The sequence below is a fragment of the Geospiza fortis genome, unplaced genomic scaffold (assembly GCF_000277835.1).
Source record: "Geospiza fortis unplaced genomic scaffold, GeoFor_1.0 scaffold157, whole genome shotgun sequence".
NCBI lineage: Eukaryota > Metazoa > Chordata > Aves > Passeriformes > Thraupidae > Geospiza > Geospiza fortis.
In genome coordinates this window covers 7713805-7732267 of record NW_005054314.1, presented here as the reverse complement: position 1 = coordinate 7732267, position 18463 = coordinate 7713805, and the positions used below count along the sequence as shown (strand labels likewise).

Genomic DNA, 18463 nt, shown 5'->3' with positions numbered 1-18463 from the left:
CTCCCTCCGGGCAGGGGCGGCCTGACACAGCTTCCAGCTCGGGGTCACCCAGCACGGGCTGCCGGCAAGCTGAGTCCTGGCCAGGGCAGCCTGGGGGCAGGGGGAAGACCACAGGGAACGCAACAGCCGGCTCAGGGTGATGGCGTGGGAGGGGACAAGCAGGGATGCACAGAGGGAGCAACCCCCTGTCCTCATGAACAACCGAATCCCTTCCATCAGGCCTGGGCAGCAACACTGTCCAATGGTCCTGCAGCCACGTGGCAAGAACCTGGCATAGGTGCAGGTGTTTGGGGACAAGCAGGGCAGAGAGGGTGTAGTGACAAGCAAGCCCCAGAGAGCAGCTTCACCGGTGCTCACAAGGAGGAAAGTTCTTGGGACAGCAGACATCAGCCCATCAACAAGGACAAGGGGCACAGCTCTCAGTTCCCTGAGCTTGCCTTCATGCAGGGGCCCACCCTCCAGAACTATTTGCCCTCAGATGAAGATCAGGTGCAGCTCCTTGCTGAGTCCTTGTGGCCTCACCCTGTCCCACACACAGGGGGACAGAAGGACGAGGCTGTTCTAGCAAAGCTACCACAGGGAACACAGGCCCAACTGCTGAGGAAGAGAGGTGCTCGAGGCTTCCAGCTTCAACAGACAGCAGGAGTAGCAAGCACCAAGATCAGAGCTCATGCCAGCAGGCTGCACTAAGCAGGGCACAAGTTCAGAATGCACATTTCCCATGCAGAGAAAGCACCCTGGCAGTCAGGAAGGAGCTAACAAAGGAGCCTTGGTGCTTATCAGCCAAACCTTGCTGTGGTGAGAAGCAGCACTGTGAGTGCACTCAGTCTGCAGCTCCTCCTAGACTGCAGAGGTAAGGAGCTTGAGCATCTCTGTAAGTGCTGTGGTGGGGGAAGCTGGGCTGGTTAGAGCTCAGAATTACCCTGCAATAGAAGTCCCTCTTTGCTTTATCCCAGTGTCCTGGAGGAACATGCAACAGGACTACCAGTAAGGCCCTTAATCAACATAAAAATCCTACAAAGCTTGCACAAACCTTTTCAAGTGTGTGAACACCAGCTTATGAAATAAACTGGGAAGAGCTTTCCTTCCCAAACGAAATTGTTTAGCCTTCACAAAAGCTAAAAATGCAGACATTAGTTCTATTGAGGAAGAGATGAAGACCATGTGTGGAGGGTGCTGCTGGGCTGTACTGGGAGGAGTGCTGAGGAGGAAAGGCAGGCTCTGAATACACACTCAGTTTGCAAAGTAAGCTCTCTGTATTCATCTGAGAATGTCTGCAGTATGGAGTTCATCTGGTATAAATAAAGTACAAAATTTTACAATGTCTTAATCATTATTTTAACAAAAATACTAAAAACTGAGTAAAAACTGAAACCAAAGTGGGAAGGGAGACTATCAGCCACAAGGGATCTCCATAAACATTTGTAGAAATTGGATAGTAAAAACACTTTCTCTGTACAATAAAATGCTCCTCCTGGCATCTCCCTGTGGGACAGACAGCAGCAGCACTGGGGGACACAAGGACACAGGGTGGGGGCTGCCCCAGAGAGTGGGCCAGGCTGAAGAGGCTGTATCCATCCACAGTGATGTCTCCCTCCTGAATCAGGCTGAAGTGCCACAGGTCAGTAGCGTCCAAATGGGTTGTTGTTCTGCTGTGTCTGTGTATCTGTTGAGGTCAAGACAGAGTTAAACAGTCACAAGGTCTAGTTCAGAAAAGAGATTCCCCTCCCCACATCACCAGGGCAGTATGAGGAGTGTCACAGGCTATGAGAAGGAAAATATAACCAGTATAAAATATAACCACTATGGTATTCCCTGTGCTGCAGATCTGCCTGAGCCTTTGAGCAGCAGCACAGCCAGGATCCCACATTCTTTCAGGAAGAGAGAGATATATTCTAGTCCTGATCCTGAAGTTTCCAGGAAAAATCTCTCCATCCCTCATGGTGGAATTGGAAAACCATAGCAAAGCCCTGAAAGGTGGAAAGTAGCTGGGAGGATGAGTTTATGGATTAATTATTTCTGATTTTGAAAGAAAGTCAGCTCTATAAAATTAGACAATTTCTGCAGCCATACAAGCTGCTGAGCTAGCTAGTGTCACTCATCCTAAAGCACTCCCAGAAACCAAAGGTTTCAAAGAAAATATCCCTATCAGTATCTCCATACAGGCCCAAAGGACTTCCAGAAGGCACAAAGGCAGGAAACATGGTAAAGTTACATTCAAGAACCTCAAGAACTTCCAAACTGCTGGGACTGCTGTTTAGTGATTTACAGTATATATGACTACTGTCCAATACCTAAAATTATGTTGTTCTTTCTCCTGAACATCCACATCACCATGTGTGACCCTAAGCCACTAAAGTAAAAGGAGATGAGTGTAACCTGGCTGGCCTGCTGCCTTCTCAACTCTTCTGGACGTTTCAGGGATACCCTGGAGCCTCCTAAGGCAACCTACCCTGGGTCCAGAACACCCTGGTCCCCCTCCTGTGCAGGCTGGTCTTGGTTTATCTTCCTGCTTTCCACTCCATCCCTGACACTACAAATGAGAACTCCAGATGCTTCCAGGGGGAGGTGATGCAAACCCAAGGAGGCAGCATGGAAGCTGAATGGTTCCATGGGAGGCTGCATGGGACCCACACATCTACTGCAGATACAACAGCTCCATTTGCTGTACAGAAAGGCTACAAAAATATGGCTATTTTGCTGTATTCAGATTCTTATACAAGGTCTTCCTATATTTGAATGTCCCAGCTGAGAGCCTTTGGCACAGACTTATCATTTGTGAATCAGGCTAGTGGGAAGCTCAGCACATTAAAACCTGGTTTGGGGAGGTTTTTGGCCACAAGGACCAAGAATTTTCCATCAGGGAACAAGTATAAGCACAGTTTCCAAGTCCCCCACTCCACACATTACCAGATCTGGCACAGTCTCACTCTCAGTGCAAAATAAAACAAAAAAACTATCAACCGTGCTGTCCATTTCTGAGCATTTTCATAGCATTTCTGCCATTTTTACAGCAGAAAAGCCAGTAAGGTGACAGAAGACAATGACAGCAGGCAATTCAGAAGGAACAGCATAGCACCTGAATTCTATATTGTGATCCTCCAACCAGTGATTCAATACAGATTACAGGAATACAGTGCCAGACTGAAAAACATCTATGCCATTACCCTGCTGTGACCACCACAAACACAGCAAGTGTGCAGCTACACTTTCTAGAGTACTCCTCCTGCCTCCAAGAAGTCTTGTCTGGCTCACAACATGACCACAGTGTCTCTGGGTCATCCACCAAGTGACTGCTCCAGGATTACAGCCTCCCTGTGCCCCTCAGAGGTCACCTGCAGCAGAGAAAATACCCCCAGATGATTTTAAAGCTGCACACTGGATCCCTTCAGGAAAGCTGTGTGGTAATCCCTACAAAGGCTCAGCTCCCTTGTCCCTCTGCAGGCAGCAGGAGGAAGGTCTGGAAGGTTGTTCACAACCTGGCAAGCACTGCCCTCCCTGCTGCTGTGCCCCCTTGGGCTGGTAGCTCTAAGTCCTGATGCCACCTCCCTGCCAGCATAATTTATGTCCTCAGACAGACAGCCTGGCTCAGCCTCGCTTCTCTACAACCAGAGTACCTGCAATAGAAAACAGCAGGGAGGAGACTAGCAACAGGATCAAGAACACTCAGGCTTACTGGAAAGCTGCTGCTGAAGCTGTCGAACCAGAGCAGCTGTTTGCTGCTGCTGCTGTGTCTGCTGAAGGCCCTGGCGCTGGAACTGTGAAGAGAGAAATACAGTTATAGCCAGAGCACCTGGCTGGCAGGCTCAGCATTCACACAGCCCCTGGCAAGCGCAGGGAGGGAGAAAGGGGGGATGCAGGAGGAGCACTGCTGGATGTGTGCTGGACTGTCCCATCCCTGTGCCTGAGGGAACACTCACAATGGGCTGCTGGGGGGGCAGAGCCTGCATCCCCAGCCCCGGGGGCTGGCCCTGCGCCTGGGGCTGAGGCACTGTGGACACCTGGGGCTGCTGCTGGGGCTGGGGCTGCGGTGCCCGGGGCTGCCGCTCGTGTGGCTTTTGCTGCTGCTGCTGTTGTTGCTGCTGCTGTTGCTGCTGCTGCTGTGAAGACAAAAGAGAAGGGACCATCAGGGCAACGCACATGGCACCGGGGCACACTGAGGGCTTAAGAAGAAATGTTCCATGTGTTCCATGGAGTGAAACACCTCATGCACCATTTTCCTTACAGGTCCCTAAATTACTCAAATTTCACCAGGACTCCACCCCAGGCTGAGAAATGGCAAGAAGTATAGGGACAGCAACAAAGTTTTCTGCAGGATGAGGTATTCACAGATGACAGGAAGAGAACTCTGAGTCTACTGGTCATTACTAGGAGCAAACCAGGTGCAAGAATAGAAAACTCAGGACTCAAAAGGCTGGCTGCTTCATCTTTTGCCTCCTGGTTAAGATCAGCAATAATGAATAATGAGTATTTGCCTGACTCATTCTCAGATTCTTTTCAGAGGTAGCAACAGAGCTCCTATAATCTACTTACACAATCCACTCCAGGTCAGCTCCTACTACTGGAGTTTTCCCTAATCTCTACTCTGAATTTCACATGTTGTGTTTTAAGGCCATTTCTGGTCCTACAGCCTAGAGATAAAAAGAGATAAGGGTTTTTTTTTTCCTTTATTTTTAAGATAAAAAAATATGGAGACTTATCTCTCCTGTTGTCTTTGTCTCTCTAATGCAACACATCCAGATATTTCAGACTTTCCTTCTCAGTCATGTCCCCCAACTCTTCAATCTATCTTGCTGTCCTTCCCTGCCACTCATGACAGCTGGTGTTACACTTCAATAAAAGGATGTGGATAAAACTGGATTCAGTGCTCAAAACCAAATGTTTACAGAATTAGTTATGCTGAGAAGAATATTCAGTGTGTTGGAGTCAGAACATACCCAGAAATCTCAAGGTTTTTCATTTCTCTTAATTTCCAGACAATTCTCCCATCTGTCAAAGCAGTTTTTAACTCTCTAGATAAAAAAAAATCCTAGCAGAAATAAAAAAATACTAATGTTATCATAAGAAACCCGATGTGGTGATGGTAGGTACAGTTCCAGTCACTGGCTCAAAAGGACAAGGTTCACACCTTGAGTAGACCCAGAGAACAAACAAAAATACAATCAGGAGAAGGAACAGTGTCTTATGAAAGAAGGTTAGAAAACTCTGACCTTTGGAAGCTGCAAGTGCTCCCTAGGAATGTATACTGGGCAAATAACAGTGAGAAAGAACAGCCAGTAAACAGGACACAGTGGACAATAGTAATTCATACAAGAACCAGTCATGAACACAGTGGATCAAGAATTCAGTGGATCAAGGATTCAAATTCAAAGGGAGGAAGTTTCTAGAACAGCCTTCCAACTTATACAAGCTTGGTCACAGGTTCCTGACATGGATGCTGCAATCTGGGTACACAAGAAAGCAGATGACTGACTAAATGGGCCAAGATACCAATTTCATGTCCTACCTTCTTGCAGCAGCTCTGTACCAACCCACATTAGACAAATCAAAAGGCCACCCATCCTTTCCACAAGCCACTGCATCATGAAAGTCAGCACCAGGCATACCTCAGGTAACAAAGCAGGAGTCACAGTCATGGGATAGCTTGGGCACTCCACCTTTGTGGGTTTTATAAGCATCCAAGCAAAGTCAGCTAAAAGCTGAAGGAATACATGAAGTTACTGAGCTAGGAGAAGTGTTAGCAATTTGTCTGAGGCATGTTCTTCTAAATATGAGTGATGGAGAATGCTAAAAGAAACTCAAAGTGAATAGTCAGGGGGTGCTACTTATCAAAAGGACTAAAAGCTGCTGACCATGCCAGAGGCAGTTCTCTTGTCCAGTGCAAAGCAGCAATTCTCAGATACTGCTGACTGCAGCTCTCTGCAGGAACCACTGTCTCACTCAGGCCACTCTCTGAACAAAAAGACTCAGCACTCTGTGCCATGTAAAGTCTCCCCATATTCCACAGGTCTGCTAGGCCTTGTCATAAGGCATTGGATTCACCAAATAAACTATCTGTTTCTCTGACTATAATTTCTATAATTCTGTAATTCCTAGAAATGTATCTTTATTTCATGTAAGAATTTAATGTTCCTAAGATCAAAATGCAAATCCATGGAATACTCATGTCTGTTGACTCATGGTTTGTGATCTTCTTTGAACCTAGAGAGCTGGGTCTAACAGTTGGCTTTGGATCAGTTTTTCACCATCTGCTGTAAGAAATGGAGTATATGGACTGATTCATGCCAGATTTTTTGCCAGTGGAAACTAACCAATGCTTATTTTGATCTTGAGAAATGCAGATATGCCCCTAAAGATGATCTTGAACAACTTTCCTGCTCTTTCATGGACAGGGAGCTTTTCACTTCCTTTCTAGCTCCTGCCACACTTGTACAACAGCTAACTTTCTGCACAATCTACTGGCTCAGCTGGAGCAGGAAGAGGTGGGACACAGGCCAGAGGACTGAACAGACTTTTAGCTCATGCTGGGTAGCTGGCACAAGGCAGTGCGGCAGGAATCTCCATCAGGAGTGGCTAGCTCTAAGGAGGGAAACATGCTAGCAAATTACCACAGCCAGCCTCCAACAGTGTGACATGCTTCCTGACACAGAAGGGCAGAGGTAAGCAGCACTGGGCAAACCTCCTCCAGCTCCAGCAGCCTTCCTCCTGTCAGCAGTCACTCACCCTCAGCATCTGTTGTTGCTGCTGCTGCCTCAGGTACTGCTGCTGCTGTTGGTCAGGAAGGATCTGGCTGGGTCGAATTCCTGAGGGGACTCCCTGTGGACCCAAATGGTTCATCCCACTCATCATGGGGGTCTGCTGTATTGACTGATGAGGAAACCTGCAGGAGGAAAGGACAAGCTCACGGAGTAAAGGATTCACAGGCAGCCAGCTTTCTTTAATCCAAACACACCTTCTGACATCAACAGACAGCCCAAACAGCCCCCTGCAATCCATGCTGTCTCTGCAGAAAGGTGAGGGACACAAGGGCCTCTCAAGGGTTTAATACAACCTGTTTTTCTAGAAGCCCTAAGTAACAGTCATCATCCCCTGTTCTGCATGGCTTTCCTGCTGCATTTATGTCTGCTCAGGAACAATGGAAATCTCAGATTTAGCCCTTTGATGGTGATTTGCTGGTTAGATTTAAAACCAAAACTATGACTTTCCCAGGTAATTTTTCCTCATACTTTTCTATACCATCTTTCTCTGGCTAATAACACAGTCTCCTGCCTACAATCAGCATTTCCAAATTTCATCCCATCTCTCTGTTTCTTCCCTGGACAGAAAGCTGGATAAAGATGTTTCTCTGAGGAAGCAAAGTACGGCACGGAGAACAGGGTTTTCACAGTTTGCTGTTAGAGTTGTGCAAGCAGAGCAGGGAAACACTTAACAAAACAGAGATAATTAACATCCCATAGAGCAGGAGGTACCTCTGTGTGTTGCCCAAGGTGTGTCCATAGCCAGGGGCCTGCTGGTGCACGTAGCCACTTGGTCTCTGCTGCATCTGTCTAACAGGATCCACTAGAGCAGGATTAGAGCTGGGGTGGGAATTCTGATAGGGCTGACCAGAATAGGTAGGAGGTACCATCGTGCCTGACTGGGAGGGGTGCTGCTGAAGGCCTATGTGGGAGACATAAGGAGTGTAACCCTGAAATGAAACAAAAAAGCCTTTTTTAGTCATGAGGTGAAAAGGAATACAGAACATCAGCCTCCTGTAAATACTGTCACAGGGAAGCTCATTAGGGAGAAGAGCCAAGAGCTTTCAGGCTTTAGCAGCTGCAACAAAGCTGCTGCCCTGTGCTGGGGCCCTACCTGCAGTCACTGTCACTTACCTGGGAGGGCTGCAGTGCTCCATAAGACGGGGTTGGAGCCATTTGGCGCACGGGCTGCTGGCCCATTATGCCCTGGCCCTGCTGGAAGGCAAGAGAGAAGTGCTTTTTCCAACATCTGCAAAGGGCAGGAACACTGCTGCTCTCTTCTCAGCAGCTCCCACTAAACCAGACAAGTGGTTTCACTGCTTAACTTACGAGATTGCTGCACAGCAGGCACATGTCCATGACTTGTTTTACCCTGACCTGGGACAAACAGGCCACTAAAAAACCTGCCACTCCCAGGCAGGACATGCCCTTCTCACTCCCCAGAGGCCACCCCGTGACAACCTCCTCCAACTGTTTGTGACATGGGCCCACAAAGCAGGTGGTTCCAGAGGAACAGACATGAGAAACAACATATTTCCAGAGCAGACACAGAGTTGGGCAGTTCTGGCTAAAAAGGACAGCACCAAACAGCCTAGCCATGCTGTACTGTGGAGTCAGCAACAGCAAGAGCACAGCTCTGACTTACCAACTTTGCTTGCAGCTGCTGCCTCAGGATCTGTCCTTGGGACACTGGAGGCTGCTGCCTGTACACTGCTGGCTTGTAGGAGGGGTCAATGCCCATCATGCTGCCCATCCCTGGAGGCAGCACACCACTGTAGGGAGGGCGACTCTGAACCAGTTTTCCCAGCGGCATGCGTACTGGTCTGTAGGATGTATCCAGGCGAGGGCCACCTGCACGAGAAGAGAAACAGGCAGAGCAGTCACAGCTACTGCTGCACCTCATAGCTCCAGAATGACTGCTCATCACTGTAGCTAGACATGTCAGGCAAAAGGAGAAAGTGCAGAGACCTGCACAGGACCATCTCACAGAAAAGGTTCTCAAAGAGGTGAAATATTTTTGACTCTCTGGTGCACCTACCTGCTGGAAGAGGCTGATTCTGGGCATAGAGACCCACTGGAGACTGCCCATATGCCAGCCTTGACATGGTGCTTCCTGACTGGTGATGCAAGAGATCTGTAGGCATGCCAACTCCATATGCAACCCCTCGGCTAGGGCCCAACACAAAGTCCTGCAAAGACAAAGCAGTAAGAAAGATCAATGTGCACTGGGAATTCATGCATGGAGGAAGACTATTAAAGGGTTGAAAAGTCCACAGGAGGAAGCCAAGGATGTTATCTGAGCTGGGCAGACTCCTCCCATCAGGAATGAAGAAAGTGTTTGCCTTGCCCCAAGCTAGAGAGAGCAGGATAAAAGCTCCAGTACTCCCAGCTGAGAGGAAACACATCACATCTTCACCATATCACCACTCTCAAGCTCCTCAGGAAGCCTAGGGAGTGTTCTGTGACTAGGAGTGGTGGACATGGGACACCCAGAGCTGCTGGACACTCCATTACCTCAGTTTTGCTGGCAGATTGGTTGCGTTTCTTGGTTTTGCTCTGTTTTTTCTTGCGTTCCTCAGTGGAGGCAGCAGGATTGGAGCTTGTTTTATCAGCCTTGGCTGGTTCTGCAGTTTTCTTCTCTGGCTCTAAAGCCACAGGTGTAGGAGGCTCTTCCTCTTCGGGGGGCAGTGGCAAAGGCTCCAGGTAGTAACTGCGGGGTTTGGGTTTCAGGTGTGTGTGATACAGGAGAAGCCTCTGCTGCTCCTCAAACCTGGACACCTTGCGATCCACCCGGACTGTCCCAAACCATCCCCAGGAGAGCGGGGCTGAGTGCTTCAAACCCTCAAAAAGATCCCAAGGAGAAATCTTCTGCTTTGTAGAGACTTGCAAACCCTTTAAAGCAAAAGAGATAAGAACCATCAAGTCCCTGTTGTTGCTCCTATGAGGGTACAGGTAATTGTCCTTTCTTCAGGCTCTAATCCAGATCTCTCAGTAAACAGTCTGAGCCCTTGCTAATGGTCCCTGCTCCTCCAGGTGGCAAAGCAGTCATTTCTAAAAGTGTTCATCAACAACTGTCTAGTCTCCTTCATTCCATCTCTGCCAGCCTCCTGCACACTGGCTCTGCCATTAACTTATGTGACAGGGATTACGTGTTTCTCTTTACACTTCATATAACCATAAATACAACCCCCAAATTTAGTTAACATCTCAGGTCACAGCAGCATGCTATCACCAAGCATTAACAGCCCAGCTTTGCCCTTTTTGGACATGGTTATGTGCCAGCTTGTCTGCGTGCAGCCAGCCTCTTCAGGCTCGTCAGGGAATGAGGCACTGCATACAGATGCCTCCCAAGCTGTGCAGACTTAAGGCATCAGAGGACAAGGTGACACCTGCACTCAGGAGCTGTGATAGAGACAAAAATGCTTCACTTACCTCCTTCTTGAAGATGGAATCAAAGCCAGCTATTTTATTGCCCTTAGTGTCAATGAGGGATCCCTGAGGTTCACAGGTGATGACATCTCGGGTCTGCTTGGGAAGTGGCAGTAGCTGTCTCACCTTCTCCAGGCTGTCAGACTGACGGTCCCCCAGCTCCTTCTGCACAAGTGGAACAAAGAGGACTTGAAGAATTTTTCAGGAAAAACCATCCAAAGCCCACCCATGCCTCTTCTAGCTTTGGCCTCCATCCCTGCAGTACTTCTCACCATTGCACCCTTCAGGCCTACAGAGTCATAGGGGCCACCCTCACTACTTCATCTAAACAGCAGGAAAAGGACAGGCATTGTTCATGAGACACAGGTAAATCTGCATAGCTGAACAACCACAACACAGCACGCTCTGGTCCCCATACAGGGCCTGGTGTCCCTCACCCTGAGTTTCTTGACAAGATTCATGTATGCCCGCTTGTTCTCCTCCATGCTGCCCTGAGAGATGCTGGACATATCAGCAGCCAGGGTGCCATTGATGAGAACACTCAGCATGTCCAGCACGGTGGTGAAGAGCTCACTGTAGGTCAGAGCAGAAAGGTCAGTCACCTGAAAAACTGATAAAAAGCTTCTGCCATCATTGCAACACCAAACACTATTAAGTTGTCAAGACTTCCCCCACATTCTGAAGTGTCAGTCTTCAGAATAACCTCCCACACTAATCTTCCTTTTCCTTATACACCACACTTGAGTTTTACTCCCACTTGAATTAGGTGCAGTATCACAGATTAAGACTGGACTCCTCTGTATCCATTCAGCACCTCTGAAAAACAGACTCAGTTCTCCCCTGCGTATCTCTCTGCATTGGAAAGCCAAGTTTGGTCTGAATATGGCACTCAGTGTGCACTCAGAGTGCACTCAGCTATCAGGACCTAAGTTGTAGCCTGCTATTACTCTGAAGTCTCTTTCAGCAGTCACTTCTGACAGATAAACAGCCAGCTCACATGAGAAACAGGGCCATGCTAACTGCCTTCCTTGGGAAATGTATAGACCAGAAGTCAGACTGCAAGTTACTTGTTTGACTGCATGTCCACAGTGCCACTGCTGATGATGTCCAGGAGAAGCACGGCCCATTCAGTTGTCTGTTGTGTGCTGCGTTGGACTGTGTCAAACATTCCTCCCACCTGGCAGAGAAAGGGAGTTCAGTCACAAGGACACCGAGAAACACTAAGATTTCGAAGTGAGAAAGGAGCTTAAACCAGGGTTTAAAGGAGCTTAATTCCTACTGAGAGCTGAGGGAGACTGCTGTCAGCAGCCAAACCTCAGATGCAAGTAGTAGTGCTGTGGGCTGCAAAGGCATTCAAAGGGGAAGGCACATCTACAAAAGAGACCAAGTCTGGATTTCATCCTGATGAAACAGAGCAAGGGAGTTTATTCATGCACCCTGTCCTACTCAGGGCCCAAGACCTAGAAGCAGCACAAGTGTCTCTCCTACTTCCTTGCCTCAGGACATATATAAACCCTCCAGTGTGTGCTTGTTCCAAAGGAAAAAAAAGGCAGACAACTCTTCACCCCAGATGGTTAAGCTCTTTTTCTGCAACTGCTCACCAAATTCAGCCGCAGTTTCAAGGCCTCATGCATCAGCTGCTTGGCTTTGCAGTCATCTTGGTACTGATCTTCTCGCCAATTTGTAACAATCTAAGAAATACAGAAGAGAGGACAGACCTCACCAGCTGTATGCTGAAGCTTAGAGAGAGCAGCTTGTACCATTCACTGTCTGGTGACTCAGAAATGGTCAGCTCAAGCTCCCTATATCAAACAGGGTAAGACAAGCAACATCCTGAGGCTGTGCTCCAGAGCCTGTCTGCTGGAGGGGCAAGCTCCTGAGGAAAGTAAGGGGAGAAACAAGACCCCTACCTGCTGGACCTGACTGTACAGAGAGGTGAGGAGGCCTTCCCGCTGCTCATCCTGACCTTTCAAGCATGTCAGCACCAGTGACAGAAATGGCTGCTGGCTCAGGAGGGACATACTGTGAGAGAACAGAGAAGGAGCTGTACTGCCAGCCTGGGATCAGCAGGGCAAACACTGCCTGCCTTTCCCTTGGACTCACCTCTTCTGCTTCTGGCGGTCCCGCTCTTTGCGGGATGATGACCCTAAATGCTGTCCTTTCTCCAGCTCTTCTCCAGCAGCTTTCAGCACGTGGCCCTGCACTGATGTTGGAAGCTTGGCAATCAGAGGGGCCACCAGCCATACTCCTGATCTCTCCAGGGAGCTGTGACAAAACAGGAGAGGAAAGCTGTTTGCAATGCAATTTAACATTCAGGCTTGTCTACAAGAGAGTTGCATGCTGTCCCTACACCTACCTGAGGATGGGTTTGGATTTGTTGCTGGCAGGTGTAGCACTTGTTGAGCTACTGATATTGTTGACTCCATTTCCAGTACAGCTAGCAGAGCTGGTCTCTGCTGACTGCTGGAATACCTCAATGGTGGCCTTGGCTATGTTTTCTAACAAGGAGTTCATCTCCTGGAAGTAGGGAAGAAAAAGATAGGCAAGTCCTTCTCTGAGAGCACCTATAGCTTCCATATTTCAACTCAGTACAAAGTCAGTTTGCCAACTTCCCCATGGCTGTTGCTCCTGAGTCTGAGGTCTCAGACTCATTGCTTCCTTCTCGTGCTTGGTGTTCACAGGCCTGATTCCCTCACCGTTTACTTTCTCCCTACCCCCATTTCTACCAGGCCACCTCCCCACTAACTCACAAGCAGCCACTTCATCCTCCCCTGTATGATCCCTTCTGAGCAGAAACTCACATTGCTTGCTGTCTGTTTAATCATGAGCTGCAGCTCCAGCGAGGACTGCCTCATGGTCCACTGGTCCAAATTCTGTAACACACACACAATACACACTTCACATAATGCCTTATCTCAGTTCAGACTACACCAACCCACACCCTCAAGGTCCCACCATAATGAGTGTCAGACTCCTCAGAGGGCTGCAATTACATGAGGCAATTAGTAGGACACTCAGATTCTGCCAGCAGCTGCACCTGTAAGATGCGTTTAATCCTCTGCCGCTGAGGATTTTCTCCCTCCTCATTGTCCAGGAGCCGGTGTGGGTAACAAATCAGCTGCATCAGCCTCTGGGCCTGGGTGCTGCTCAGGACAGGATCCTGCAAGTCATTGCTGTCTTCACAGAGGGACTTCAGACATCGCTCTCCTACCCACTCCTGCAAGACGAAGGCAGAGTCAGCACAGTCAAACTGATGTCTGATTCCAAACCAACGCCCCTGCTTTCAGTCTCAGAGAGATGCATGGAACACATCAAAATCATAAAAGCCTTATTAGTATGCAGTTATGCCTGATAATCATTTCTCTTCATGAACTGTACTATCCTGATTCAGCAGGCGTCAGGCACAGCACAGTAATCAGAACAGAGGAAACAAACTTTGACAAGTCAGCAGTAATGAAATACAGTAGTTGCTCTTTCTTTTGAGAAAATATTGGTGTGATTTAACAGTACTCAGTCACTACCATGTCCAGGCTGCCTCGACACAGGCACTTGGGCTCAGAAGATCAGAAGGGATCACTTAAAATTGTTTGGTCTATTTCCAGCACAACAAAGCTCTGGAGCTGCCCTAAGTTAGGTTACTCAGGGTTGCAGCTAGCACTAAACCAGAACACGTCTTGGGGAAAAGCACACACCTTAATTCTCAAATAGTAATGCAAAACACACTGCCAAACTTAGTAAAAACCAATTACTTTACTTCTCAGACTCTGGAAAGAAAAATGACTGACTGGATGCAAGCCCCTTAAAAAATAACATATTATGAGAAGGTAGACAGAAAACTGTTATTGTCAGCCTCTTGATTTCAGTTGATGCTCCCTAAATATATGATGATAATAAGGGCAGCAGTTTCCAAACATGAGGTAGGTACTTCACTCAATTTACAGTTAACCTGCAGCATTTGTTAGTGCAGAAATTTTTCCTACTTAAAATTAGGCACATTCATTGAATTAAAATCAACAGAGGACTGCTATATAAGCACTTCTGCATCTGCAGAGGAAGCCTGATCAGAGCATTGTTCCACTGAGAAGTGACAACAAAAGAAGAGATGAGGATCCAGTTCATTATGCACAGGTGCTGATGCTATGCCTAGAAAGCTGGAAAGACCCTTCAGTGGGTAGCAAACTAAGCACTGAAGCACAAAGGCTGAAAAGGTCAAAACTCTGGTTTGAACTCCTTGTGAAACCACAGCCTACATCATTATGTTCATTCCAGATGAAGTTTGCACATGAGATGTGGTGACCTCTCCACTGCCTATTACATTTCCCCCTCTAGTGTTGCTACATCACAATGTCTTGATAATAATCTTCTTTTTCTTGCCTAGGTAATACACATTTCCTTGGGAAGACTCTTTTTATCATTTGCTCAGCTTCTTACAAGAACTCAGACATCATTTCCAATCCACTTTATTGGTATAAAGACGAACGAAAGACATGCTGGAGGGAAGGGATGACATCCAGAGGGACTTGGACAGGTTTGAGAGGTGGGCACTGGAACAGGTTGCCCAGAGAACCTGTGGATGCCCCATCCCTCAGAGTGTTTAGGATAAGTTGGATAGGGCCCTGAGCAACTTGGAATAGTGAAGGTGGCCCTGCTCATGATTTTTAAGGTCCATTCCAACCCAAACAGTTCTAGGAGTCTATGAAAAAAACCTTTAAATTAATTATAATCTGCTCCTTTTCCTAATCCTCTCACAATGAAGTCTATTATAAAATATCCACCTGAAACTGAGACTGAGAAATCACAACCTACAATTTAAGGTATTGATAGTGCAAGTTCACTGCTCACAGAAGAGGAGCTAATATTAAACACAGCATTTTACCTGCCCTTTACAGCTGCAGGAAGCCTGCAGGAGCTCTGGCACAAATTGGTGGTAACTCATGGGTGTCTGCTGGAATGTTCACTTCCACATAACCAGCACTGCCAACAACTGGTATGAGCAGGGATACCTGACACTGCTACTCCTGTGCACAACCACCTCTACTTGCTTTGAGTCCTTCCTATATAGACTTTGATCAGCAAGGGAGTATCTACTTCTGTAAATGCTACAGTCAGGTTTCAGTGACAACAAGAAGGTTGAATTTATATTTAAAAATAGGTGATTCCAATTCCTTTTTGGTAAGGTGGTAACATTGCTATGCCGTCAGCCAATTAATAAACAATAGCATGAGGACAACACACAGCACTAATGGTGGGTGTACACATTAGTAATACAGGTTTCAGATTTTAACACCACATCTTTCCTACTGAAAGAATAAACTTATAACTGAGGCTAAGGATACCTTTCAACATCCATTTTCATACAGCGTGGCCACTCTACTCTCCAACATTATTAGCCAGGTTTCAGCTCCTCAGGTGTCAATTTTTCACAAAGGAATAGAAATACTGGTGCTGTCAGATTAGGCTAAGTAAAAGGCCTTTGTTGTCATTGTTTTAATTAACTAAACAGGGCAATGCAAAGCCCAGGGATACATTAACAGCCTAGCTGCAAGCAACACTCAGGCTGCATCCTGAAAGACACCATTTATCATTTTAATAAACCATCTGTCTGTCTTTCTCGTGCTGATCTTCTTTGCCTTCAGCACATATCTCAGCTTACCACTCCAGCACTCCCCTCCTTGGACAGGAGCCCTGTGCTGTTGCCAAAGCAAAGGGGATGCAGTCCCTGCACACTGCAACACCTAATTCCTGAGCATTGCTTGTCTCTGTGTTTTGCTAACAGTGAGCAATCCTCAGTACTGTCACATGACAGAAACATTGCAGGTTCTTCACTGATCTTTCAAAGAAATACGTGCCAAACCCAACCTGAAGAAAGGCATGTGAGATATATCTATCTGTATGCAGAAGGGATAAGGACACACCTAGAGATGGGACAGACTCACCTGTTGACATATACTCCTCAGTACATACTTGGCATAAATATCCAAGCTGGCTGTTTCTACAGTGACTACCCGACCACCAGCCTTCCTGGTGCCCAGCTCATCATCCATAAGATCATCAACACCTCCCGGGTGGGAAAAGCCAGAGCCTTTCAGTTCTGCATCTCCTAAAAGGAAAGCACAAGTGTCAGACAACAACTCTAACCACAAAGCCTGACTCAAAAAACATCCTGAGATTCTGTAAACTCTCCCTGTGATCAGTGACCTCTCTGCAGCTAACAGACTCAAAGCATGTTTACAGCTACAGACACGCCACATATTCAACAGAACAGATCTCCTCTGGCCTTCTGCACAGCCAACATGAACAATACAGTGCCTTTCTCCCACTCCCCTGAAAAACATGGTTATAGGTTCAGGCTAACACAGGTACCCACCCAGAACAAAGACAGCCTTCAGCACTGCAAAGACTGCTCCATCCACAATACGATTCTGGGAAGCTGCCAGCAAGTGACGGTCACAGGAAGAGCGGATTCCCACAGTGGGTTTGTCTGCAAAGAGGACAAAGGGGAAAGGCAATACTCAGCAGAGAGAAAGGCATGGGCTCCAGAGCTGCCTGAATTATGTGCCAGCAAGTACCATAAAATCCAGCTCAGAGAATCCCAAGGCCAGTTCCTTTCCTAACTGCAACATGGGGCCCATTTAATTAAGTTTCAAGAAGCATAATGCCAATCACATTGTGACAACTGAACCATGAAATCCAAATGGGGTGCAGAGCCTATGTCATGAACTCCAAGCTCCAACAGTACCCTAGACCTAAAATACAAGCTGGATTTAGAAATCTGAGCTATCAGGATACTGGTGAGAAGCCAAGAACAGAGCTTCCTGGAATGTTTCCATCATCACACAAAAAAGGAGGGCTGTAAAACAGCAGCTTCTGGCACCAAGTTAAGAGGCTATACAAAGCTCAGGACACAAAAGAAGAAGTGATCATTACTCTAATGGCTTAGTGACAGCAAGGCCACCTCTACTGGCTGGTTTCCTGCCTCCAAAAACCTTCTCCCCAATGCCTGGCTACCCCGGGAGTGACATAAATGGAAGGACACTGTTCTTTGTCCTATGAAGAAAGTGCATCAGGCTTTGCCTGCTTTATTCAAAGCAAGCAGGTTATGATCTCTAACCATAAGGTCTCATATCTCTCTTCTTGGAGTGCAAGAACCTTAGTACTTCCACAATAAAGAAAGGCTTTAAGTTCATTCACTTACTGCCATCTTGCTGGCATGGGTTCAGCTGTGGAGTCTTAAACAGATGGAGCAAAATCCGGCAGGTCAGACGTGCTCCTGGTTCTGAGTCCTGTTCACTGCAGGCTATGTAAAGAAAAGAGACAACTGAGATTTCTTAAGCACCAGGACAGCTGACTCTCAATCCAAAAGCTATTCACAGTGCACTTCCCTGAAGCAGACAGCTGAGAAGCTGCAGCCGCCTTATTGTATTTACAAATATGGAGCATGTGCAGCAATTAACATGCAAGCAAGCAAATCCTTCACTGTTATCTCCAGTGACATGCACTGCTTTCTGCTTGCTCCATGTTTCCAACTTCACCCTGTCAGGAGTCTGGATGCTGCAATCCCCAGAGCAGAGATAGGAAGGCTGGTAGCAGAGTAAGGCAGTGGCACAGGTGCTGTAAGCCCAGCTGGGCTGCTCTAGCCAAAATGCTAAGCTGAACATTATTATCAGTGGGAGGCACACTGCTGGAGTTCAGAGCCGAGTACAATGGTCACACAGTGAGGCTGATAACAGCTCCCCATGTTTACTTCAGCTCGCACACAAACTGGAGGGAGCAGGGCAGTGAAAAACCTTAGCACAACCAGTTTTTGATAGAAATCAAAAGCCCCAAATTTCTCTAAAGCGCCATATTCAGTTATTAAGTATAAAAGAAGTATTAGAGGCATGTTTCACAACTACAGAGCTCACCAAGTATGCAATAAGCACAGGCCTTTGGGCCAGAACAGAGTCACTCAGGGTTGTGCAGGGATGCACTTACCAGCATTGAGGAGTGAGGGGATAGCAGCACAGCGAATCAGGTCCTCCAGCAGCAGGCATTGCCGGGCAATGAGAATGGCAACAAAGGTGGCCAAGGAATCATGGAAAGATAAGTCACTGACCTGAAAGAGAGATCAGCTAGTGATTCAAACAGCCTCTACCTCATTCCCTCTGTCAGCAATTCCTAGGAGTTGGGTGGCAGAAGGGCCCATAACCCCTGGTCAATGTCCACAGTCTGCCCAGGCTGCAACAAACACCAACAGCAGCCCCTGGTATTCAAAGCCTTTTCCCTGCCCTCAGAAGACAAAGCCTCCATCCCTTGTT

The 18463-nt window shown here is 47.5% G+C and overlaps 1 protein-coding gene across 1 annotated transcript in view; it reads right to left on the bottom strand.

The window, feature by feature from the left end:
• Positions 1-1233: 1233 nt before the first annotated feature.
• The window catches only part of MED12 (mediator complex subunit 12), a gene marked incomplete at its 5' end in the record, with an annotated part of 34478 nt that continues 17248 nt past the window's right edge, over positions 1234-18463 (bottom strand). The window contains 22 exons of the mRNA XM_031056113.1: positions 1234-1666; positions 3677-3758; positions 3921-4100; positions 6724-6880; positions 7470-7687; positions 7872-7952; positions 8383-8588; positions 8776-8926; positions 9252-9629; positions 10170-10331; positions 10604-10739; positions 11234-11343; positions 11768-11857; positions 12077-12188; positions 12270-12431; positions 12523-12683; positions 12968-13039; positions 13204-13383; positions 16103-16266; positions 16534-16647; positions 17362-17463; positions 18141-18261. Coding sequence (XP_030911973.1) covers positions 1623-1666; positions 3677-3758; positions 3921-4100; positions 6724-6880; positions 7470-7687; positions 7872-7952; positions 8383-8588; positions 8776-8926; positions 9252-9629; positions 10170-10331; positions 10604-10739; positions 11234-11343; positions 11768-11857; positions 12077-12188; positions 12270-12431; positions 12523-12683; positions 12968-13039; positions 13204-13383; positions 16103-16266; positions 16534-16647; positions 17362-17463; positions 18141-18261 — 3183 coding nt within the window. The remainder of the gene's footprint in view (positions 1667-3676; positions 3759-3920; positions 4101-6723; positions 6881-7469; positions 7688-7871; positions 7953-8382; positions 8589-8775; positions 8927-9251; positions 9630-10169; positions 10332-10603; positions 10740-11233; positions 11344-11767; positions 11858-12076; positions 12189-12269; positions 12432-12522; positions 12684-12967; positions 13040-13203; positions 13384-16102; positions 16267-16533; positions 16648-17361; positions 17464-18140; positions 18262-18463) is intronic.